The 26,184-nt window shown below is 33.3% G+C and overlaps 1 protein-coding gene across 7 annotated transcripts in view; it reads left to right on the top strand.

The window, feature by feature from the left end:
* The window catches only part of Wdr59 (WD repeat domain 59), a 162,613-nt gene that overhangs the window by 73,452 nt on the left and 62,977 nt on the right, over window positions 1-26,184 (top strand). For all 7 annotated transcript variants that reach the window (XM_089100170.1, XM_089100169.1, XM_089100168.1 and 4 more), the window contains 5 exons: window positions 6,691-6,840; window positions 12,078-12,240; window positions 15,530-15,609; window positions 21,469-21,529; window positions 22,325-22,514. In XM_089100170.1, the coding sequence (XP_088956296.1) occupies window positions 6,691-6,840; window positions 12,078-12,240; window positions 15,530-15,609; window positions 21,469-21,529; window positions 22,325-22,514 (644 nt within the window). The remainder of the gene's footprint in view (window positions 1-6,690; window positions 6,841-12,077; window positions 12,241-15,529; window positions 15,610-21,468; window positions 21,530-22,324; window positions 22,515-26,184) is intronic.

The raw sequence follows: 26,184 nt of genomic DNA, 5'->3' as shown, positions 1-26,184 counted from the left end.
ACTAAAAATTTAAACTGTCTAACTAACTAAAACTAAACTCTAAACTCTAAACTACTAAACTAACTAAACATCTAAACTAAACTAAAACTAAACTAAACGAACTAAAAATCTAAACTAGAACTCTGACAAAAACTCTAGCTAAACAAAAACTCTAAACTAAAACTAAACTAGCTAAGACTAAACTAGAAATAAATTAAACTGAAAATCTAACTAAAAATCTAAACTAAAACTAAACATTAAACTAAAACTAAACTAAACTGCTAAATTAAAACTCTAACTAAAAATATAAATTATAACACTAAACTAAAACTAAACTAGAACTAAACTAAAAATCTAAACTAAACTAAAACTAAACTACTAAACTAACTAAAAAAATTTAAACTGTCTAACTAACTAAAACTAAACTAGAACTAAACTAAAAATCTAAACTAAACTAAAACTAAACTACTAAACTAACTAAAAATTTAAACTGTCTAACTATTTAAAACTAAACTCTAAACTACTAAACTAACTAAACATCTAAACTAAACTAAAACTAAACTAAACGAACTAAAAAAGTAAACTAAAACTCTAACAAGAACTCTAGCTAAACAAAAACTCTAAACTAAAACTAAACTAGCTAAGACTAAACTAGAAATAAAGGGAATAAATAAACTTAAAATAAACTAAAAATCTAAACTACTAAACTAAACTGCTAAATTAAAACTCTAACTAAAACTCTAAGCTCGTAGCTAACTAAACTAAACTAAAAATAAATGTAATAAATAAACTTAAAAAAACTAAAATCTAAAATAAAACTAAACATTAAACTAAACAAAAAATTCTACACTAAAAATAAACATTAATCTAAAACTAAACTAAATTAAACTGAGAATCTAACTAAAACTCTAAAATAAAACTAAACGTAAACTAAAACTAAACTTAACTACTAAACTAAAACTAAACTCTAAACTTTTAAGCTAACTAAAATTATAAACTAAAACTGAACACTAAACTAAAACTAAACTAGAACTAAACTAAACGAACTAAACATCTAAACTAAACTAAAACTCTAGATAAACTAAAATTATAAACTAAAACTAAACTAACTAATACTAAACTAAAAACTAAAATAATAAACTAACTAAAAATTTAAACTTTCTAACTAACTAAAACTAAACTCTAAACTACTAAACTAACTAAACATCTAAACTAAACTAAAACTAAACTAAACGAACTAAAAATCTAAACTAGAACTCTGACAAAAACTCTAGCTAAACAAAAACTCTAAACTAAAACTAAACTAGCTAAGACTAAACTAGAAATAAATTAAAATTAAAATCTAACTAAAAATATAAAATAATAAACATTAAACTAAAACTAAACTAAAAATAAACTAAACTGCTAAATTCAAACTATAGATAAAAATATAAATTATAACACTAAACTAAAAATAAAATATAAATAAACTAAAAATATAAACTAAACTAAAACTAAACTACTAAACTAACTAAAAATTTAAACTGTCTAACTAACTAAAACTAAACTAGAACTAAACTAAAAATCTAAAATAAAACTAAACGTAAACTAAAACTAAACTCTAAACTTTTAAGCTAACTAAAATTCTAAACTAAAACTGAACACTAAACTAAAACTAAACTATAACTAAACTAAACTAACTAAAAATCTAAAATATATATATAACTAAAACTCTATCTAAACTAAAATTCTAAACTAAAACTAAACTAACTAATACTAAACTAAAAAACTAAACTACTAAACTAACTAAAAATTTAAACTGTCTAACTAACTAAAACTAAACTCTAAACTACTAAACTAACTAAACATCTAAACTAAACTAAAACTAAACTAAACGAACTAAAAATCTAAACTAAAACTCTAACAAAAACTCTAGCTAAACAAAAACTCTAAACTAAAACTAAACTAGATAAGACTAAACTAGAAATAAATTAAACTGAAAATCTAACTAGAAATCTAAAATAAAACTAAACATTAAACTAAAACTAAACTAAAACTAAACTAAACTGATAAATTCAAACTCTAACTAAAAATATAAATTATAACACTAAACTAAAACTAAACTAGAACTGAACTAAAAATCTAAACTAAACTAAAACTAAACTACTAAACTAACTAAAAATTTAAACTGTCTAACTAACTAAAACTAAACTAGAACTAAACTAAAACTAAACTAAAACTAAACTACTAAACTAACTAAAAATTTAAACTAAACTAAAACTAAACTCTAAACTACTAAACTAACAAAAAATCTAAACTAAACTAAAACTAAACTAAAACTAAACTAAACGAACTAAAAATCTAAACTAGAACTCTGACAAAAACTCTTGCTAAACAAAAACTCTAAACTAAAACTAAACTAGCTAAGACTAAACTACTAAACTAACTAAAAATTTAAACTGTCTAACTAACTAAAATTCTAAACTAAAACTAAACTCGAAATAAATTAAACTGAAAATCTAAACTAAACTAAAACTAAACTACTAAATTAACTAAAAATCAAAACTAACTAAAAATATAAACTAAACTAAAACTAAACTAAACTAGAACTCTAACAAAAACTCTAAGCTATGACTCTAACTAAAACTCTAAACTACTAACTAAACTAAAACTAGAACTAAACTAAAAATCTAAACTAAACTTAAAATAAACTAAAATCTAAACTAAAACTAAACATTAAACTATGACTTTAATCTAAAACTCTAAAATCTTAGCTAAATTAAAACTCTAACTAAAACTCTTTATTAAAACTCTAGCTAAACAAAAACTCTAAACTAAACACTAATCTAAAACTAAAATAAATAAACTTAAAATAAACTAAAATCTAAACTAAAACTCTAAAATAAAATTAAACATTAAACTAAACTAAAATAAAGGTATTAAAAAAAAAACTTAAAATAAACTAAAAATCTAAACTAAATAGGTAATAAAATAATAAACCAAAAATCTAAACTAACCCAACCTGCAATCCTCTTTTTCTAATATCTCCGTCCCCCCCCTGATTGACTTAGAAGGAGATGTAAGCAAGCCCTCTGATTGGCTGAGAAGGGGGATGTAACCGACTCGCTGATTGGCTAAGAAGTGGGATCTAGCTGTTTCCCGGGAACTCGTAACATTTGGCTCGGAAACAATAACAAGTACTATTTCCGGATCATAACATCTGCCTCGAATAACAATAACAAATACTATTTTCGGATCATAACATCTGGCTCAAATAACAACAACAAATTCTATTTCCGGATCATAACATCTGCCTCAAACAGGAAGGAAATGTCATTAACTTTGTTTCGAACGACAACATCATTTGGCTCGAATAACAACAACAAATTGGATCATAACATCTGCCTCGAACAGGAAGGAAGCGTCATTCACTTTGATTCGAACAACAACATCATTTGGCTCGAATAACAACAACAAATACTATTTCCGGATCATAACATCTGCCTCGAACTGGAAGGAAGTGTCATTAACTTTGCTTCGAACGACAACAACATTGACCCCATTAACCACGTGTTCTCTCTAATGACTCTGTTCAAAACGATAACAACATTGACCTTGGCATTTGCATAGAGCAACAACAAGAAGGAAGTGTCATTGACCTGCCCCCATTAGACTCAATAATCCATAAAAATATCAAATAATCAACACACATAACCATCCATGAAAACAGACATAAATGTGACAAACTTCCTGTTTTTTTCATTCTCACTGACAAAGTCCATAAAACCATCCATAAATGTGACAAAATTCCTGTTTTTTCATTCTCACTGACAAAGTCCATAAAACCATCCATAAATGTGACAAAATTCCTGTTTTTCAAATTCTCACTGACAAAGTCCATAAACCACGTGGTTCTATGCCCATATAAGGTGTTCTGATCGGAGCTCATGAGACATCTCTACTCACTAAATTGTTTAATATTTTTAAAAAAAGTTTCTTATTGTTCAAATTAAACGAACCTTGTGTTTCAGGATTCGTTCTCAAAGAATTAGGACAAAATTCATACTTTAGCTTAAAGAACGAGCTGTTGAGGAGGGGACAACCCCCCTCATATACGTTATAATTTTTGTTCGTTTTAAGTTTTAATGTTGCTCCCTACTTTCAGTTGACGAAACCTTTTTTTTTAATTTCTGAAAGTTTTTGAAATAATGCCAGGAAATCTGGCTCCACCTCCACGGAAAAATCCCTCCTCCCGACGGATATATCCTCTAGACAATTCAATTCTGGTGAAATGTACAATTACCCTTAACATATCCACGCTTAAAATTGAGTCGGCAAAGAGAAAGAAAGACACGAGAAGAATAATGTATAGGAATTCTGGAAAATTTCCCCAGTATAAAATTTATCCTTAAAAATTAACCCCCTGGAATTTCCCTCCTCATGGAAAATTCTCCCCGTAGAAAGTCCCCCCAGCGAGAAATTTATCCCCCCTCACTCGAAAAAAATGCATACTTCCCAATAACAAATATTATACATGAACAATGGGCAAATTTTTTAACTTAAAGACCTTTTCGGCTGCGGGAGATGGTGATATCTCCAAAGACATAGTCTTTCGAACTTTCAACTATGCTGAACAAAATGGTTATCTCAGAATTCCTTATAGGAATTCTAGAAAATTTCCCCAGTATAAAATTTTTCCTGAAAAATTCACCCCCTGGAAAATTCCCTCCGCATGGAAAACTTTCCCCGTAGAAAATCTCCCCCCCCCCCTCAGCGAGAAAGTTCTCCTCCTTCACCCAAAAAAATATGCATACTTCCCAGTAACAAATACTATGCATGAACAGTGGGCAAATTTTTTAACTTAATGACCTTTTTGTAGGGGCTGTGGGAGATCCTTTTATCTCCAAAGGCATAGGTATTCGGCCTTTCAACTATGCTAAACAAAATAGCTTCTCAAAATTTTAATCGGACGACTCTGAGAAAAAAGGGCCGTGGGAGGGGACCTAGTTGCCCTCCAATGTTTTCGGTCGCTTTAAAAGTCACTAGAACTTTTAATTTTTGTTTGAATGAGCCCCCTCCCAATATTCTAGCACCACTGGATCGATGCGATCACCCCTAAAAAAAAACAACAAATAAACACGCATCCGTGATCTTTCTTCTGGTAAAAAAAAATACAAAATTTCCAATTTTTTTTCAGATAGGAGTTAGAAACCTCTAAAACAGGGTTCTAGGATACGCTGAATCTGATGGTGTGATTTTCATTAAGATTATTTTACTTTTAGGGGGTGTTTCCCCCCTTTTTCCAAAAATCTGGCACATTTTCTCAGGCTCAGCCTTTGAGGGGTAAAACTAAACTTAGTGAAACTTCTATATTTGGAAACAGCATAATAGTCCAATTCTTTTGATATGTTTATACGCATCGTCATTCCATTTTTTAGAGTTTCGGTTACTATTGAGCCAGGTCAATCCTTACTTAAAGTTCGTTACCACAAACTGTTTGAAATCCTTCTGCAAGAAGCTAGAAAAATGGGTACTTGATAGTTTTTAATCCGATAAGTAGCTAGCTTATTAAAGAGTCGACAACAGGGGGCTATGTGGCATAATGGCCAGATTTTATCCTCTCTCCAATTGTTTGCAGCGTGCTCTAGGGGTCTCAGCTGGGACCAATTCTTTTCTGAACATTTGATTCGTGATACCTCCCAAGTAACCAAGGTTTATTTTTTGCACTTACGTTGGGCCAAATGAGGAACACGTTTGGTCGTTGTGGCACCATGGCCCCACTTTGACTAAAAGTAACACGCTCAAGGGAATTCAAAAGCAAACGGACAAAATTATTTTACTAGGCCAGTATGTTTCTTATGAAGACAGTTTCAGGTTATTATTTCTACTGGCCCTTAAAGAAAGAAGGCATGACCTGATGATGAAATGTGTCTTCAAATGTCTGCTTTCGAAAACTCACGAAATATTTTCCTGGATTATATGTCAGATTTGCGACTCAAGTCCTCGTTTACCTGGTCGACCAGCTTGCGTAAGTGTATTTAGGTCGACTTTGTCGACCAGGATGGTTTACATGATAGGTCGGTTGATCTTTAAAAGCTGAGCCTGTCACCTGTTAACCGGACTAATCGATACATATTTTAATTTGTACCTTACTTTGTGGCACAACTTTAGCGCCTGAGTTTGTTTTAAGTGTATTGTAGATAAGTGTATTAATATGTAGTTGATAATCCGATGCTAGTGTGTTATATATTTAATTATGGAGGGTAGGGGAGTTCTCTATTTTCAAGATATAGATTTTTGAAGCAAGTGACTGAAATTGAATCGCTTGCCTTCATCTATAATTTTGTAGTAAAGAGAAATAAACAGAGAATACATAGAAAGGGATTTGCGGTTTTAAACTAACAGGTTGTTCTGAGAAATTAGGTGAGAAAAACATGTGTTGGACACTATGATAAATGAATGGCTGGACTTCCAATGGCTGGACTGTTCCGGTGCCTCGTACACGCGATTATTTTAGATATGATTTCAATTAGAGGTGATCAAACAATACATCTTCATCATGGTAGATCTTCCCCTCTTTAAATGAGGTACGGAGTATGTCAAACACGCCTAGTACATAAAGACCTGGTGGAAAATTCTTAGGATTACAGTAACACATCTTTGGAAGCAGTGCCAGTTGTGACTTTAATTTTGGGCTGCGCGATATACTCACTATTTATTTTTAATTCTTAGATTTATTGTCTCGATTGGAGTGCATCATCTGAAAATCATGTTATGACGGCATCCATGGATGCATCTGCTAAAATTTTTAACATTAACAACCCACGACAGTATGAGAAGATGATTGAAACGGGTGCACCAGTTTGGAAAGCTAGATACACTGTGAGTTGTTTTCTTTCTAACCTAGATGCCCCCGGAGTTTTAGAAGAGGACATTTTTTTTTTTCTAGAATGTCACACCGCAAATATAAGCTGAATGATTACTTTCAAGTATTGTCCCATACTTCCTTAACTTGGCTGCCAAAATTATAAATCACCGTTGCATAAGTTGCCAGTATACCCTCAGAATATGTTCCTAAAGTTTAAATACTTGTATCAGTGCCCAAAGGTCCAGTCTCATCTGCCCAGAAGTTGGTCCCATTCTCCCAACAGTAATGTGCATTGCAGGTTAAGAACTGCTTTGAAATCTTATATATAAATACGCTAATGTGTTTATCTGTTTTTGAGTGTTTCATTTTCTGGATTCTTCTCTGCTTTACAGTCATCTGAACGTAAAACCTACTTTTAGGGCCGTCTACATTTTTCCTATAGTTCGTGCCTCTAAAGATCACGTAATTTACAGATTGAATTATGTTTTCAGTGAAACTTCAAATTGATTTTAGTTAATTCTGAAGTTTGATAAAAAATATAGCTGTAAAACTATGGTTTCATATATTTCTTGTTTCTTTTTATTTTTTAATATCTTTGTAAATATTTTCATTTTTTTAAGGCTCGACAAAATAGGCTTGTGACATTAATCTCACATTAATAATCGGTTTAGTATCTTCTTGAGTGTAATATTTGATATAAGTTAACTTTCTTGGTATGACTAGCACCAATAAGTCTTCAAAAGATAAAATACTTGTATATTTTTACTTTGGATACATTCTTTAATCTAGATTTTGTCTTTTTTCTAACTATCGCTATTTTCTGTTTGATTAGATTGTTTGCCTGTTAAATTGCTTTTTTTCAGCTAAATCAAACATAGGAACTAGTGTCTTCTTTTTTTATATTAATTAAAAACTTTTTGCACAAAATATGTTTTTGAAAGAAAAGTAAAGAACTTCATTTTCCCAAAATGAGCAAAAATAAAATCAAATGCTCTACCAAGGGTAAAACTGCCACAAATCAGCATCGATAAATAAATAAAATCCAAAACGAACAGAAAATACAATAAATAACAGAGTCAAACTTATATAGACGGAGTTTGTTCTTCCAACAATTTTGTAGATAATTTAACGGTTAATGCCTCTCACGGTCCATGATTTTGTTATTAAGTCTGTAAGCAAATTTATCTCCAAAACAATTGAGATTTTTTTTTGCAAGTTAATTCAGCTTTTTTTTTTTACTTAACAAGGGTTTTATTTACATTTATCCATCAAATATATGGACACTAGAAGCAAGCTTGTTTAGGCTAAACATCCTTGAAAAAAAACAATACCTAATAATTATGTTGCTATCAACCCACAGAAAAAAAACGAGACAAAGAAAAAATAGAGGGGAAAAAAGAAATAAAGAAAATAGTTTGGCTCAGCCTCTCCCAATTTTGCGTGACACCTCGAAAAACTCTCTTAAAACAAAAGATTAAAACAAACATTGTGAGAAGTCACACGAAAAAATCGCTAAGATGTAACATACCGCATTGCAGGGATTTTAATCTACACTTATAACGATCAATACTTTTTTCTGTTAACTTATATTGTAAAGTATTATTGGTACTTGTCTAGAATCCAGAAACCACGTGAGAAGTGAAGTTTCGTTAATGCTAATGAAATAAAACCAATAGGATGAAAATATCATAGTTTAGAAACATATTTGGGCTATATATTTGCACAATAGGGGGGGTTGGGGGTAAAGTATAGCATATATTAAATATGTTACCTAACGTAACCTAACCTAACCTAGGTACCTTTTTTTTTGCCCCTTTAAACCCAAAAAACAAAAGTTTAAATCTTTGTCACGGAGTGAGCAATACCTTACAAGTCAGCGGAATCCTGTTTTTCATTAAGCATTTCGATGTGGTCTTTCTCGCGTGGTTTCTGGATTCTAGACAAGTACCGTATTATTTGACCCTAGCCCGACAAGACGAATAGAGTAAAACGATCATGGAGGTACAGCATGAAGATGTTTTTTCGATGCTCTTTGGGTTGTATTCGTGGAGATTACTAACAGTTACGAACATTTGACATTAATCTGTGCTGATATTTGAATAAAAATCTCGCTGAGTAAAACTGAATTGCATTTATATAAAATAGGGAGGGTTTGTTTATTCATTAAATCAACAATCCATTTAGATCTGGTGAATGATTTTGATCATCTGTATATTGAAATAATGTTTGAGTTTTTGGCAGCTAATATAGATGTGAAAGGTCTGAAAATATTGTGTTGTATATTTTACTGGCCTCCAAGTTCACCTGTTTTTGAAATTGGTGGAAAAACTTAATGTTTTTATGATTATTGCTTCGAAAAAATACCCAATGCTGTTATCATGGGTGATTTTAATATTGTTTTATATAAGTCTAATAATTCGAATGGTAACCTTCCCTGAATCTCTTCTGATGCGGCTGACTTGTTATCTCTTTCTGTCATTGATAATTTGTTTACCAGAACTAAAGTCTAGTGATGTGGTTATTGAATATTTTTCTGACCATTTAATGCTTGTGACTGACCTTCACTTGATTACAGGACTTACTAAGCCTATGAAAAGGAAAATAAGAGTGACTGGTAAAAATTCATTAAGTAGGCTTAAAGTATTTCTTTCTTCGAATGATTTTACTCCTTATTTATAGGCTTCTGACCCTGATTTTGCTGCTGAATTTTTTGCTGACGAATTTAAACGTTGTCTTGATGACGCTTGTCCTTTACGCCAGATATGAAGAAAAAGTACTCTGATACAGATTAAGCCTTGGATGTCTTCTGGACTGTTGGTATCAATAAGAAATAAGAATATATTATATAAATCATATCTGAATTATCCATCTGAAGTTAAAATAACTGAACTCCGCAGAAAAAAAAAAATCTAACAATACTTGGCTGAAGCATTTGTTGGCACCGAAAGGTCTCCCAAGAAGACATGGGACATATGTGCTTAGGAAAGCAGAGGATCCATGACCTTCCTAATGAATTAATAGCTGAAAATGGAATCAGAATAGCTACAGGGAAAGTGGAAGTTATCAATGCATTAAACGCCTCCTTTGCAAAAATCGGTAAAGAAACTGCGTCAACAGCTAAAACCGATCCAGCCTGTCAACTGGATACAAAGCTTTAAAAGAATGGATCTTCGGAAGGGACTGTCGGGTCCTACTAGTATGATCAAGTTTGAAGCACTAAATATTCTAAAGTCTCTATCCCATGTGTTCAGCGTCTGCTTTAAAACCGGAAAACTCCTTCTTGTTTTAAGTCTACGAATTATCCCGTTGCATAAAAGAGGAGATCCGAAGAACCCAACTAACTATCGGCCTATTTCTATCCTGTCTGCATTTGGGAAGTTGCTTGAAAAGTGCCTATATAACCCTATAGTTAGATTTCTAATGAAAATCAAATTTTTGGCCCGATGCAATTTGGGTTCTGGAAGTTCCACTCTACTGAGCCTGCTGGTACGGCCATAACTTAGTTTTTTCATATAGCCTTCGAGATAGGTGATATTCCTGCTACGATTTTTATAGACACTAAAAAGGCAATCGATACGATTTCTAATGAGATATTGCACGCTAAACTAGATAACTGCGGTTATCTAGTTAATCACCTGGTAATGTCATACCTAAGAAACTGAAATCAGTATGTTGACGGAGACAATACTTCTTCTGTAGCAACACCTTCATCTCAGTCAGTTGGAGTCCCTAAAGATTCTATTGTGGGTCCTCTGCTATATCTTATTTGTGTGAACGATATCACGTAATAGTGTCAAAGATATTGGCCTTAACATATTATTCGTTGATGACACAGCATGCGATATTAGCAACCCCGACTTTAGATCTTTGAAGCTCAGGTTGAAATCAGTACTGAGGAGGCTTATTTTATGGTTTTCAATGAATAAATTGTCTATTAATTTTGCTAAAACAAAATTCATCGTCTTCTCTCGTACTGGCAGAATACACACGAGTTGACTGTGGGTCATTGTTTTGATAGAATCGCGAAACGTTTTTTTAGTAGATATTAAAGAACTTGAACATTACTTTTCCTCTTCCAAGCTATCTTGGGAAGATCCTCGATATTGTCTGGACACAAAAAAGCCGAAGTATCAAAAGCCATAGGTAAAAACTGAGCAAAGGGCTCTTCCTTAGAGCAAGGATTTGCTTAATCTGCCATATTTTTTCCAATAGTTGTGGATTAGTCATAAAACTAATCAGAAGTTCCTTTTGGCGATGAGGAAGAATCTGGGATGGTAAAATTCTAGGTTGTATAGATTACTAATTGATTATTTTTATGGTCATTGCAGGATTTTCTTCCAAGTTCTTAAGCTATTCTCTAATATTCTAATTTAGCTTTTCTAAGTAGCTTATTGAATTTAGTATTATTTTTTCTGTTTGCAGCTATCGATTCCTTAGAAATCTATCGCTTAACTAGTTTTTCGGTTACAACTGACTGCCGCAACACTTTACTACTTATTTTGAATATTTAATTAACTCTAAAATACCAGAAGCGAAATTCACAATCGCATTAAACTCACTATCTTCATTCAAATTTAGGCCTTTCTAATTCATTTTTGAATTGAACCAAAGCTTCTTCATCAATGTCGAATCGATCAGTTGGTTCTCTATGAGCTTTATGTTTGGTTCGCGAAAATTGTTCACACACAGCACAACGCCAAAGTGATCAGAGGCATCGTTAATGACCACTTAATCTGCATCATTCTTGATGCAAAAATAAATATTATCAATTAACAACTGAGCACTAGCAGTAATCCGAGTACAAATATTCACCACAGGAGATACACATTACTAAGACATCAAATTTAGAAATATAGAAACTTAAGGATTTGAATTGTCTCCATCAACGTTCAGATTAAAGTCACTACACACGAACAGATATTTGTCATCAAACTAATCCAGTTGCTTTTTTGATAGCTTTAGGGAATCCTTAATAGAAATTGAGAGTGGGCGATGAACTACGACCACAACAAATTCCTGTCCTGATTTATGATTCCAATACTATACTTTTAAATAAAATTTCTTTGCTAACATGGTTATCATACTCACCTTAATACTTATACTATTCCTAGCGTAAACAGCAAGGCCTAAATCAAACCTAGTAACTTGTTTTACGTTCAATCGTCTAGACTAAATTTTGTATTACAGAAGTAATAAAATAAAAGAAAGGAATCTTGAATACTAATCATTTAAAAACTGTCAACATTTTCAGCCCTTTTCTGATTCAGTGGTAACTCTAAGCATACATCAGATGAAGCGAGGCGAAACAAAAATGGATCTTTGGTCAGTCTCAGATTTAAAGCAGCCTGTCCATTCGTTTATTGGACTTAACGATTCGGTCTATGATTTTGCTGTTGGTAAAATTCCTGGAAAAGGTTTGTTGTTTGCTTACATGAATCCTTATGCGAGGGTTCTCTAAAGTTGTTCATTTATTACATGTTGCTAAAAAAATGGTGATGGAATATTAAGAAAAGCTTAACGAACAAAAATGCTTCTGACTGTTTTTTGCTGTATTTACACCAGCACAAAGAAGTAATCAAAGGTTAGAACTTTATACCTGATAATATTTTTGACTCATCCCCCTTAAATTAAAACATTTAAGGGGATTTTGACTCCCCCCCCCCTAAAAAAACAGCATCCTAGTGAAGAAAATTAGTTTATATATTGGCTTGCTATGCCCTGTTTATAAGAAAGGATAATTGTAATACATTGCTGGATAATGTAATACATTATCAAGCAATACATTGCTTAGTCCAAAATAAGAAATCCTATGCAAGAAGATAAACTAAATTAAGTCTGTCTTAAAAAATAGGAAAATGTATTGTCTCACAGACCTGAAAACATTGCGGCTATTTTATGGTGATTAAATAAAAGAAAGAACAATTTTTTTTAAGCACAGTAAAGAGCAAAGCTATGTCTTGAGCAGGAAAAAAACAACAGAAATTATAATGAACAATGAATTAAAAGTTAAGAGAAACAGATATTAGACAACGTACCAAAAATAGACTTAATAAAAACATGTAACCAATAAAGAACTTGTAATGTACCAAAAATAAAACTGATATTCAACTCAAACTCAGAACGAACAAAAATTACTAGATAAATGACTTGGGAAGTCGCCCTCCTTGTGCCCCAATTATAGTTTAAAAACAGATGTTACAGTTAAAAGAAACATATATTAAAGTTAAAAGAAACAGATATTAGACTTAAATCAAAAACCAAACCACTAATGAACTTATAATATACCAAAAATAAAACTGATATTCAACTCAAACTCAAAACGAACAAAAACTACTAGACATAAGACATGGGAAGTCGTCCTCCTTGTGCCCCAATTACAATTTAAAAAACAGATATTACAGTTAAAAGGAACATATATTAAAGTTAAAAAAAACAGACATTAGACTTAATAAAAAAACCAAATCAAGACGTAAATTATAATTTATCAAATTTAACACTGATATTAAAATAAAACTCCACCCTAACAGAAAATGTCTAGATATTTAAACAGGAAAGGCGTCCCCCTCGCACCTCAATTGTAGCACGAGTGTCATTCGTGCTTTACCTTCCTTTAGCCAATTCTACAAGTGCAAATCAAAATTTCACAATTTTACCATATATTCCTAGACTTGGGGATAAGCTTAGAAAACATTTTCAGAAACAAAATCTCTCCTTACCCTTCAAAAATTAAATAAATGTTGAACGCTTTTTAATTCTGGGAAAGATAAACCCAACCTATATCTGGGAGCGGGGTTTACAGAGTCCCGTTTTTCTGTGGGAAGTTCTCTATTGGCAGGATCCACCAGTAGTGGGAAGAGAGACTACACGAACATAAGCTTTCGATGAATAAATATCTAAAGTCTAGAAATAAAAACGATGGCCTGGAATCTGCTTTGACTCTTCACCTTTTTGAACATCCAGATCATTCAATTCTCTTTGACGAGACAACTTTAGTTTCAACCCTGTATGTTTTGCTGCAGTCTTTTAGGGAGGCAGTGGAAATTTAAAAAAAAGAGTAATTGAAATCATAAAAAACTAGCAATAAATAGAGATACTGGGGATATATCTATAAACACAATTTACGATCTTTTAATACAGAGAACTAAATAATATTCGTTCTCATTTAAACCAAGTTCAACTGACTGTATTAATAAACATCAGGCTATTAGACAGGATGTGTCGATCGCTATGTATAGACTTATTTCCTAATATTATTTGAATAGCTTTTCATTTGTTCTTCTTTGTTTAAGTGTTTCCTCTCTGTTGCCGTAATTAGCTTCAAAATGATTGATCCGTGCTTTTTTTTCTTTTTTTTCTGTGTCTGTGCGTGTGTTTTCTCGGTACGAGCACAGAGGACGGCTTGGCAGAGATCCTTCTGGAAACATCTGATATTCCTCATTTCCCATTATTTCTTAGTTTTTTTATTTTTCTATTTGTTTTTATCAGACGTGATGTATGGCCAGTGTGATCTTGAAATGTATTCTCTAAGTTGAGAAAAGTTTAAAAGAATAGGAAGATAAGTCTGCAGATAGGATCAGAATTTTGGAAGCTATAGTGATGAAAGTGGTCAAATATGGTTCTGAAATATTTGTGCTTCAAAAGTTGGAGGAGGATTTGTTAGATGTTTTCCAGGGGTATTGCCTACATATATATTTGGGTACCTATTTGATAGACAGTATTTCAAGCAGTAAGCCAAACGAAAAATGTAGTTATATACTGCTTTTCAGGGCTATACTGAGAGAAAGATCCAAATAGCTACTACACGTTTTGCCGATGAAGGGTGATAGATTGCCAAAGATCATAATTTCGGCCATCGATCTAGGGCCAAAAAAGGAAAAATTGGCCCATCTAGGGCAGATTGTCCCCGAATGGGTAGGAAGAGGTTATAAAAAAGAGTTTAAAGGGATCTGGAACTTCTTGGGAGGGTGTAAAGATAGGGTTTGGATAGATTGAGACGGAGGAGAAGCGTGCGTAGCTGTGTTGGTCTCAGGCGACTTGGCGCTGTACTGTTAGTAGTATTAGTATTAATGCTCTTGCAAGGAGTTATACTTCCAAGGTTACAACATGTAAATGAAGTTTTGGACTATTGTTCCAGTATGAAAATTAACTCATGAAAACATGTTTCCAATTTTCTGTGCACGCACTTCGTTCTTATATCTGAGTTTTAGGTAATATGGAAATAATCGTTGCGCTATTATTTCGGCCGTTAAATAACTCGTGGCTTGGCTTCTCTTGGTTGGAGCCAAAATACACTCAAATTCTCTACCAGTTTGTCTTTTGTAAGAGTTTGATGAGTAATAAACAAAATTCCTTATTTTTTCCAAATTATTATAAAGTAGGGCAAAAGACCGATTTCATTTTTATTTTATTTGTATTATGTTGTAACCTTGAAGGTAGACTCTTTATTATGAGGTTTGCACATGTCTTCAGTCTACAAGAAGTGTTTAGTTTTAGTCTTTGCCATTTAAAACAAATTTCCATATTTAACTTCAGCCTAAGTAATTTCAACTCCAAGAGGGGAATTTTAGTGTCTGCTCTTGAAACTGGACTCATTTTCATGTAAATTGCTTTCAAATTAACTTTCTTTTTTTTACCTACAGTAGGTCAGCTCTAAATCGGCTAATGTTGTGATTAAATACTACGCTGTTGTTTGTTTTCTTTCAGGGGTTCGAGATCATCAGATCATTTGTCTTTGCAAGGATCAAACGCTTAAAACATGGGTTATTGACAATCAAGTGAAAGCAGTAAGTAAAATAAATTTATACATTCACAGCGACCATGACTTGTTTTGGCTTATTTTGTTCTTTCGTTCTATTTGCCTTGTATTCTAGCAACTAGAATCTAGGGCAGTCACCAAAGTTTAGTTTCTGTCAGTGCCTTTGTAGGGCTGCATTTTTTAAAGTATTTTCCTCTACCTTTCTGGCTTTTTTCAGTTAAGGCATAAACAGAGATATTATGAATCATAGATAGTCAAATTGCCTCGAGTTGGATATATTAGAAAAAAGTAACGGTAGAAAATATTATATCATATATACTATTGTAAAGTAAATAATATAGCTTTTGTAATAAGCTGTACTTTTCAGCCTCTTATTATATAAAGCCAGATAATATTAGTAGCAAAGTATTATCAACCTATTTATTAATTTCTTAGGAATCACTATTTTGTCCTTTTCCTTCTTCTGCGTTGTTTCTGTCCCTAGATTCATTCTCTTTGACTTTTTTCACTCTTATCGCGAGGCAAAATTTTTTATGTGTATCTCCATTTAACATTTCGCACAAATTCAGAATTCCAATCTGCCAATTCACATGTCAGGGCTTTTTTTTCTCACAATCTAGTTTGACTTGAGCTTTGATTTGGTTTGTTTTAATTTTTACTCTTTTTTTGCAGTTCTTTAAGTTTTAGAAACCTAAGTAGAAACTCAAATCAGTCGAAACTCGATCTTTGGGACTCGAACAATGGGACTTTGAATTTGTGTTTCTATATATACAGGCCCGTACCCAGGGGGTGGGATCTATGGGGGTAAAGCCCCCCCCCCTCCAGTGGTTTTGGTTGAAACTATTTTGATAAATAGAACTGAAAAATTGGTATTTTGATAAATTTGACTATCTACGTTAAATTTTTATTATTGATAAATATTGAAAAAAAAATTAGCAATTTGCTGTTTTTAAAATGATTATTTGAGTAATTATTGCGGCTTTAATTTTTTGGGGCTTGAAAGTTCTGTATACAAATCAGCAAGCCCTCTCCCTCCCTTCCAAAAATATTAAAAGTTATAATTTTGCTTTTGATTATGTCTGCATATGGTTCTGTATTGATTATGTATGGGATTATGGTTAAGGCCCAATTCAGTGACTCGGCCTAATAGTAACCAAAAACTCTAAAATGCCGAATTTTCATAACAGCAGGTACATCCAAAGAATCGGTTTTTTGTGCTGACTCCAATTATATAAAATTTAGTCTCAGAAAATTTGCCTGATTTTATAAAAAAGGGGGAAACACCATCAAAAGGTTCAGCGATCTTATTAAAAAGTATACACTGTTACATTCAGCATATCAGAGAACCCTACTGTTGAGGTTTCAAGCTCCTATATCCAGAAATGTGGAATTTTGTATTTTTGGCTAGAAGAAAGATCAGGGATACGTGTTTATTTATTTTTAGTTTTCCTCATGGGTGATTGTATCAAACCAATGGTACTAAAAATAAGGAGTGGGCTAATTTGAACGGAAATCGAAAGTTCTCGTGCCCTTTTTAATTGACTAAAAAGATTGGAGGGCAACTAACTTGTCTCCCTCGCCTCTTTTTCCCTAAAGACATCTGATCATAATTTTGAGATAGTCATATGATTCAACATAGCTGAAATGTCTAATAACTGCTTTTAAGAATGACAGGACCCCCATACTCCCTGGCTCTAAATTACACAATTTGCCCATTGTCCATAAATTGTATTTATTATTGGGAAATATACGGAAATACTTTGGAAGGAATTTTCTGTGGGGGGGGGGAGAGAATTTGAACGGGGAGAATTTTCTGTTGTGAGGAAAGTTTCCAAGGAGAATTTTTCAGAAAAATTTGCCCGGGGAGGGGTCCTGGAATAGCCTAGAGCAGAAAGAAGGATTACTTAAATCTAACCGAAAAACTAAAAAGCGAAGAAGCTGATAAAGTTTCAGAGCAAGCTTCTACAAATGCAAAAGTGATGCGGAAGTTTTTAAAGAGATCCCAGACCAGTGGGAAAATGTGCTCATCTGACATTCCGGAAGAGGAGTAGTTAAGGCATAACTATGCAGTATTTGGTTCCGAAGACCCCCAGCTCGAGTAGGATTGTGCTACTTGTTTAAACGAAAAACTCGAAGCCTTATTAAAAGTACGAAATTCCTTTGTGATATCTAAATCGGGTGTAGTTAAAATAGTACGCAAATTAAAACCTGGAAAGGCACCTGGTCTCGATGGTATTTGTCTGGATAACCTACTGCATGGCACTGATATTCTGTTTGAACATATCTCTCTTCTGTTCCAGATATGTATCGATTTTGGTATGGTCCCCAGCTTATTTTGTGCTGGTGATCTGTCAAATATCGTAAGAAAAGGAAAAAATAAGTACACAGTATATAGACCAATACCGTTTCTAGCGTTATCAGTAATGTCATCAAGCTACTTCTCCCAGAAATTACGGGGAAGTATAGATTGGATTACCGCTAGTTTGGATTCCGCCGAAGCCTCAGTTGCGCGTTTGTGTAGAGACTTTTAAAGAGAGGCATTGACGAAGCCCAGAGAATGGGGTCCTCCCTTTTTATGTGCAGCGTGGATATCTCAGCTGCATTCGATTTAGTTGTGCAGTCTCATGTGTTCCTGAAATTACTTGTATATGGTGTGAATACTCACATCGTAGTTCTTTTGTTGTTCTGGTACTCGGCTAGTTTTTTGAAAGTTTGACTGACAGGGGATCACCTGAGCAGACTCATTAGACGTGTTCGAGGCCTTCGTCAAGGATCAGTATTAAGTCCTATTCTGTTTAATACCCTAACATCCGGAATAACAGAAATATTGGGGGAAGATTCAGTATCAATCTATGCAACCTCAGTTTATTTTCGTATGCTTATGATGTGATTATTTTAAGGTATAACCTTGCTTCTCTACAAGGTGATTTTGACCGCCTGACAACTGGATAAATGTACCTTTCTGAGAGTCAATGTACTAAAGGCGGAGTTCTTGGAATTTTGTCCCTCGGCAAGCAAGCAGCAAAACAGTGATCTTACATATGTGACGGTTGAATGAACGAAAAACTTCCCTGGAAAATCCAGGAAGTACCTGGGAATAACGTACGGTTATGTTTATAAGAAGTTCTTCTTTAATAATAATTGAGAAAACTATCAACAGCATTCGCTCTAATTACGGCAAGCTTGTCTCTCTGAAATTTAGCTTGAATAGACAGAAAGCAAAGCTTTATGCAGTGGTTGCTCTCCCTCGCCGGCTTTATGTATCGCCCCTATGGGACTGGTTCTCGCAAACTGATAGACTAAAATTTCGGTCTGTATACTGCAAATATCTCAAGTTTTTCCTTCGTTACTGGCTCTACGAGAGAAACACGTTCGTTTTAAGATCTTACTGTATGGTAGACCCAATTGTCATTTTGCCATCCATAGAGCAGAAAAAAGGCGTTTGAAACAATGTTCGAGTTTTTGCCTCTACATCTGATCTATGAGTGTGAATGAAGAAACTATTGTTTAATTTTATTCTGTGGTGCTGAAGTGTTTTTGTTTTTCCTTCTTTTTTTTGGTATTACTCCGCTCTTCTTTTTTTTCTTGTATGAGCGGGCAAAAATAAAATTATTATTTGTTAAACGATCAGATACTAAATAAAAAAATAAGTTTTTTTAACTCAAAGTTAAGAGCAGCATTAAAACTTAAAAATAGAAATTATTGCGTATATGAGGGGGGGCTTCCCCTTCCACAGCCCTTGCTTTTTACGCTAAATCTTACCTTGTGTCACGATTCTTCAAAAAAGACTGCGCAAATTCAAGGGTGGTTGAATTTGAATAAAAAGTATTTTAAAGAAAATTAAGACTTCAGCGTAAAGAGCGGGCAATCCCTCTCTTATACGGAATAATTTCTGGTCATTTTAAGTTTTAGTGCTGCTCCTTACTTTCAGCTGAAAAAAACAGTTTTTTTTTAAATTTAATATGGTACAAGGAAGAACCAAGTTGAAGCAAGAATATAGACGAAAAAAATTCAGAAAAAAATATTAAAAGCTTTTCTTTTCAAATGTTTCTTGATATAGTATTGAGCAAAAAAACACAAGTTTTTTTAACTGAAAGTAAGGAGCAACATTAAGACGCACGTAAATTACTCCTTCCTCAACCCTCACTCGTACGCTAAAGTTTTCTAGTGCTTTAAAAAAGCTTTGTTTCCAATTAAAGGATCCTGTGTTTCAGCTACTGGGCCCATAGAAAAAGTTACCGATTTCAGGTACCTTGGGACCACTGCCACATACAGCAGTGGTTCTGAGAAAGAGCTTAGAACTCGTATAGCCTTGGTATTGGTAAGCTTAGAATTCCAGTGACTTAAGCCGTCCTGGAGGTCTACTAAATATTCGCTCCAACTGAAACTACGGTTGTTCCGTTTCAGTCCTTTCGGTCCAACATGTGCAATTGAATACCTAAAATTTTAAGCTGAGCAGGGAAAACGTCTCGCTACGTATGAAAACAACTATCTATGAAAATGTTAAATATTAGCTAGACAGAGAAAATAACCAACATGGAAATTTGCCAAGAAACAAATCAGACAGACATTTCTAATGTACTCAAGCAACGAAGATGGGGGCACCTAGGCCTTGTAATTCGCGTGCCAGCATCCAGATTGTCGAACATGATTCTCCAGTGGCAATTTGAGGATACACGAAACGACATGAAGGCTGAAAAATATACTTTGAAGCGTAATCCCAGAGTGAGACTTCGCTTTTTGTTTTTGTTGTTATAAATCTTTACCTGCATCATAAAATCTTCGTGTTATAACTTTGAATGGGTAGCAACCGCTTGAATTATTACAAAGCTAATAGAAAAGAAATATAATAAAAAGTAGCCAAAGAGCCTTTCGGAGGACAGAAATAATAAGGAAGAAATTTGTAGCTTGTACTCTTGTGAGAGAAAAAACATTAATCCCTTGCACCAAACACAGAATTTCAAGTCCCCTCACACCCCTTCCCCCTCCCAAAAACAACTATCCCTTAGTGTTTCTGATCAATCTTCCAGTTGATATAAATCACCATATACTTTGGAAATGTCGCCTTTTCTTGAAAGCTACTGACTGTGTAAAATCTTTTTTAAACGTATAAAATACTCGCTTGCCTTCAGGCTTAAAAAAGAAAAACGCATACTTCCTTTGATTATCAGACAAAGAATGACTTAGTACAAAACCTATCCGAAGATATGCGTGACTCAGGTAATAAAATGATCTCCTTGTTTTCAGACCACAGAATTGTGAGTGTTACATTCATCTAAAGTAAGATTTTGTGAGTGTCCAAAGTGTAACAAATGTGTTTTATTGTTTATTGTGAAGTTGTGATTGCATAATAGTAATCAAAAGATTTTAAATACTAGTGACAGTCATTCCCGATCTTGCTATAAGGAATGCAACAAATCATCGGTTTACTAAATGGGAACAATATTGACATAGTCTGTATGGTCGTAGTCTGTCATGGTCTACAGTATGTTATATATATATATATATATATATATATATATATATATATATATATATATATATATATATATATAATATATATATATATATATATATATATATATATATATATATATATATATATATATATATATATATATATATATATATATATATATATATATATATATATATATATATATATATATATATATATATATATATATATATATATATATATATATATATATATATATATATATATGCTGTATCCGTCCATCCTCAGAGCTTTGTTTCATCTTGGACGGCTACTTGTTAAATGATTAAATGGTGTATTGTTTTTTTAAAATAAAGTTCAATTCAATCCAATTCAAAAAAATTGAAAAAATCTGTTTCAAACTATTTGTATATTTTTTCATTTCTCTAGGCTTGTGGATATGAAAATACGGACATTGAAGCTGCTGATGGCGAAGTTGATACAGAACAGCGTAAGTTTCCATTGGTTTTAGTTAGTTTTTATCTAGTCAATTCCACTGTGTAATATTGCGACGTTGTCTTCAGACTCAGAAAACTATCGAATTCAAACTCTAGTGGATATAATATATTATCTATGAAAAGCTTAAGTTGCATACTGAATTTTGTTTTAGGACGCGTATCTTGCCATTATAGCCTCTTGTATGTTCTCTTGTATTTTTGGCCACATATTTTTTGTTAGTGACTTCAGAAACATCGTTTATGGTGTTGGTTTAACTCCATTTGTGAAATATGTATTTGAAGTATTTTGATTTAAAAAATATATATATACTGGGCCCTCCGATCATGCAGACTTAAAACACTTTCAAGTTTCAGGTTTGAACAGGATGGGCTATTATTACTTTTCTACCAAAATATCTACGAAGAGAGTTTTGAAAATGGGTTATTTCCAATATTTGGCAACCTTGCCTCACGAATGATATTATCCCTGGATGCCCGTCTTGGAAAATTTGACTTTTTCTAACAAAATAATTATCTTGAAATTTTAGTTCAATGTCACTTGGTGGGCTGGGGAATACACAGGGATTTTGGGTCTCCCAATAGATTTTGTTACTTAAAAAGGACAGTATGGACCAGAATTTGTGGTTGATTTAGCCTTGTCTCAAATTTCTACAGCCATCTAACTGATTTGATGAGACTGGAGTAAAATACAAAAAGTTAACACATGATAGACATGCCGCTCCTTCCCTTGATGAAGTTTTATCGATTTTTTTAAGGAATTTGTATTAATCTTAAGCTATGTTTTGCAGCAATTGAAATCATGTGTAATCGAGTAACGTTAGAAGCTGAAGTAGACACTGTGACCATTCAACCGGAGGGTGTTCCTGTTCAAAAGGATGTTGAACTAGCACCGGAAGCCGAAAACTTTGAATCTATTCTGGTAATTTCTTGCTCAGCTCCGCCGCAAGTTAGCCATTCTTTTACCCCATCTTTCGTAAGGTATGCATACTGTTTTGTCCTATATTTTCGTGGCCCTTTAATAGTGCTTTCTCACCATCTCCCTCTCTCTCTTTTTCTCCCCCCTCTCTCTCTCTCTCTTTCTCTCCCTGCTCTCTCTCTCACTCTCTCTCTCACTCTCTCTCTCTTTCTCTCTTTCTTTTTCTCTCTCTTTCAGTAACTTTCTATCAAGTACGCTTTAAAAAAAATTCAATGGTATAGGCCTGAATGACCTGGAAATCTTAGGAATGTGAATGAAAAAAAAGGAATTTATTGTAATTCCTGAAAAATACTTTGAACTACAAACCAAACCAGCCAAGCTGCTCGTTCCTTTTTCGGAAAAGTTTAATTGAAGTTTAAAATAAATTTGGAAGAAACTAATTAAAACTAATTACTAATTACAAGTTACAAGTTATAATTACAAGAAACTAATTACAAGTATTACACTCATAAGGGTTAATTTGTTAAAAATAGGTGTCAGGACAGAGAAGACTACTACTAGTACTAACAACTCACCGCAGCACTAAGCCGCCTATGGCAAGCACAGCTACACATGCTCCTCTTCCATCTCAATCTTTTCAAAGCTTTCCTCTTTGCACCCTCCAGGAAACTCCCATTTCCCTTAAATCTTTCCTTACGACATCCTCCCCCCCCCCCTAGCCGAGGACGACCTGCTTTCCGTTTAACCTTAGATGGTTGGCCGAAAAGTACAATTTTTGGTAATCTGTCATCCTTCATCCGCAGAACGTGCCCTAGTTATCTCAACCTTTCTCTCACTATAGCCCTAGAAAGCGGGATTGAACCACACTTTTTGTACGGCCTGCTGTTTGAAATACGGTCAGCCAGTCGGGTACCCAAAACAATCCGTAGACAATTTCTCTGGAAAACATCTAGCAAATCTTCCTCCGTTTTTTTGACCGCCAATGCTTGGAAACATACTTGACCACATTCATCTCTGAAGCTTCTAGTATTCTAATCTCGATTCACAGACTTATCTTCCTATTCCTCCAAAAAAAATTTCAACTGTGAAAAAAACCATGGGCATTTGCCATTCTGCTGTTGACATCTTCATTGCACACATCGTCTTTAATAATAATTAAATAATAAAAAACAAGTTTTTTTAACTGACAGTAAGGAGCGACATAAAACTTAAAACAAACAGAAATCATTCCGTATATGAAAGGGGCTGTCTAGAGTAGAAGAGTAGAGTAGAGTAGAATATTTTTATTTATAACACATACATAAATAAATGTCACAAAACAGCGCACATGCCTGGTGGCATACTTTAGCGCTGAAAATATTGCCAACAAAAATACACAGCCATTTTCTAACTATATTTTACAACAACGAAAAAGAAATTCCTAATGAATAAAATGCTTAGCATGTCATAAGGTATTTCTTCACCAGTCTAAGAAAATGTCGCTTGTTGCTGCATTCTCGAACTGATGCTGGAATTGAGTTTCAGATTTTTGGCCCAGTGTGACGGATGCTGAATCCCGCTCTCGATGTCGGGCGAATTTCGCGCGAAAAGTCTGAACGATGCGTAGTAGGATAATTATGAAGTTGAGAATTAGTTGGAAAAATGCCGGAGAAATTTACAGGTGAATTACTATACTGATAATCGTGACAAATGCTAAAGATAGAAATTAAAGGAAGTTGGTCCAAAGGGAAAATTCCTGAAGTCCCATATAGGTGTCTAACTGAAGATCTGCAATCAACATTGAAAAAAATCCTCATTGCTTTATTCTTAAGTATTTGGAGTGATTTGAAAAAAGACTAAAAGGTAGATGCCCAAACCGAAATGCCATAGACAAAATATGGGTTGACGAAAGAATAATAAATAGATTTTAGAATAGCTTTAGGAAAGAAATAACGAAGACGAGTTAGCATGCCAATATTTCGGGGAATTTTTAAAGACTGTGTTTTTACATAATTATGAAACGACAAATTTTCATCTAAAATAATCCCAAGATATTTGAACTGATCTACCCGTTTTAATTCAAGACCAGTCAAGAAAAGAGAGAAGGTATCTGACACTACTGATCCAGTTCGCGAAAATAACATATAGGCATTTTTTTCATTAAGAGCTAGTAAATTCCTTGAATACCAATCAGATACAGTTAGTAACGTACTTTCGAGGTTCTGGTAAAGAACTGATAGGTCCTGGTGAGAAGCAAAAATTACTGCATCATCAGCAAATAATTTTACAAAGAGGCAAAACTTCTGGCAAATCATTTATAAAAAGAAGAAATAGAATAGGCCCAAGGACAGAGCCCTGAGGCACTCCGTAATTAATCGGAAAATGTTTCGGAAGGGAGATCACGAGATTTATCAACACAATCTAGTCGTCTTCCAGAAAGGTAAGATGCAAAAAGTTTAACAGCTTGTATTGAAAACCCATAAGACTTGGGTTTAAAAAGAAGCAACGAATGATTTACGGTGTCAAACGCCTTGGTGACATCAAGAAAAATCGCCAACGCGTGTATACCATCGTCTAGTGAATCATTAATATTTAGTAAAGGCTCATGAATTGCCAGTTCAGTTGACTTTCCTTTTATAAAACCATATTGAGACGTGTGTAAAATCTTACTATCAAATATATATTTTTGTAATTGACTATTTGCAAGTTTTTCCAAAATTTTGCTGAAAACCGAAAGTAGAGAAATGCCTTTATATTCTGAAGGGTCATTTGAACTGCCAGCTGTAGGTAATGCTATAACATTTGATTTTTTTAAAAGCTCAGGAAAAACTCCATGCATAAGTGATAGATTAAAAATATGTGCCAACAAAGGTGAAATGCTTGATGCTGTTTGCTTTACGGTTTGAGCCGAAAATCCAAATTCGTCCTTAGAAAAACTCCGTTTAAGCTTCAGAATAACTTTTTCAATCTCATGAGGCTTAATCTCAGAAAAAGAAAACGAATTTTCTACATGTTGCTCATTAACTGGAACAGAAGGGAAATTCAGTTGCATATTCATAGTCGATGCAAGTCTAGAACCAATATTACTGAAATAATCCCCAAAAGCATTTAAAATTTCATTCAGCTCTGTAAAATTTTCTCTATTTAAAACAAGGCAATTAACACTAGTACTTTTACGACTATGAGGACGTATCTTTTCATTAATCAATTGCCATGTTTTTTTCATATATTATTTATGCACCAAAAATTTCTATTTTTTATTTTTTCTCTTCTCTTTTCTTATATTTTATTTTAGCTTATTCATATAAACTCTTATTTATAAAAACGACTCAGGTGTCAGTAATTTTAAATAATTCTTAAATTTTCTATTTTTATGTTTTAATGATGTCAAAATACCTTCAGTGATTCATTGGTCAAATTTCTGCGCAAACTTTCCATGCGAAACTCGTGTTGAAGAAGCCCGATCCCGCAGTCGCATCATTTGATCAATAAAATCTGAAAACGCAGCATCTGCGTCATCTGTGCCATAAACCGAACTCCAATCATGGTCACTAATTAACTGACGTAGAACTTTACAATCAATCCATGTATATCGCTTTTTTGAATTATCCATTGTTGAATCTCGATGTTGTTTATTACTTTTGTTTGAATTTAAAAGAACACTGACCGGAAAATGATCCGACATATCAGACAAAATTACCGACAATTTTTCAGCATCAAATCAAACAGGAGTGAAAAATATATTATCTAATA

Source organism: Artemia sp. Qi Xiang Cuo, chromosome 14 (assembly GCF_049724085.1).
Source record: "Artemia sp. Qi Xiang Cuo chromosome 14, ASM4972408v1, whole genome shotgun sequence".
Lineage (NCBI taxonomy): Eukaryota > Metazoa > Arthropoda > Branchiopoda > Anostraca > Artemiidae > Artemia > Artemia sp. Qi Xiang Cuo.
The sequence above is the reverse complement of the archived record's forward strand: the minus strand, read 5'-3'. Positions and strand labels throughout refer to the sequence as shown.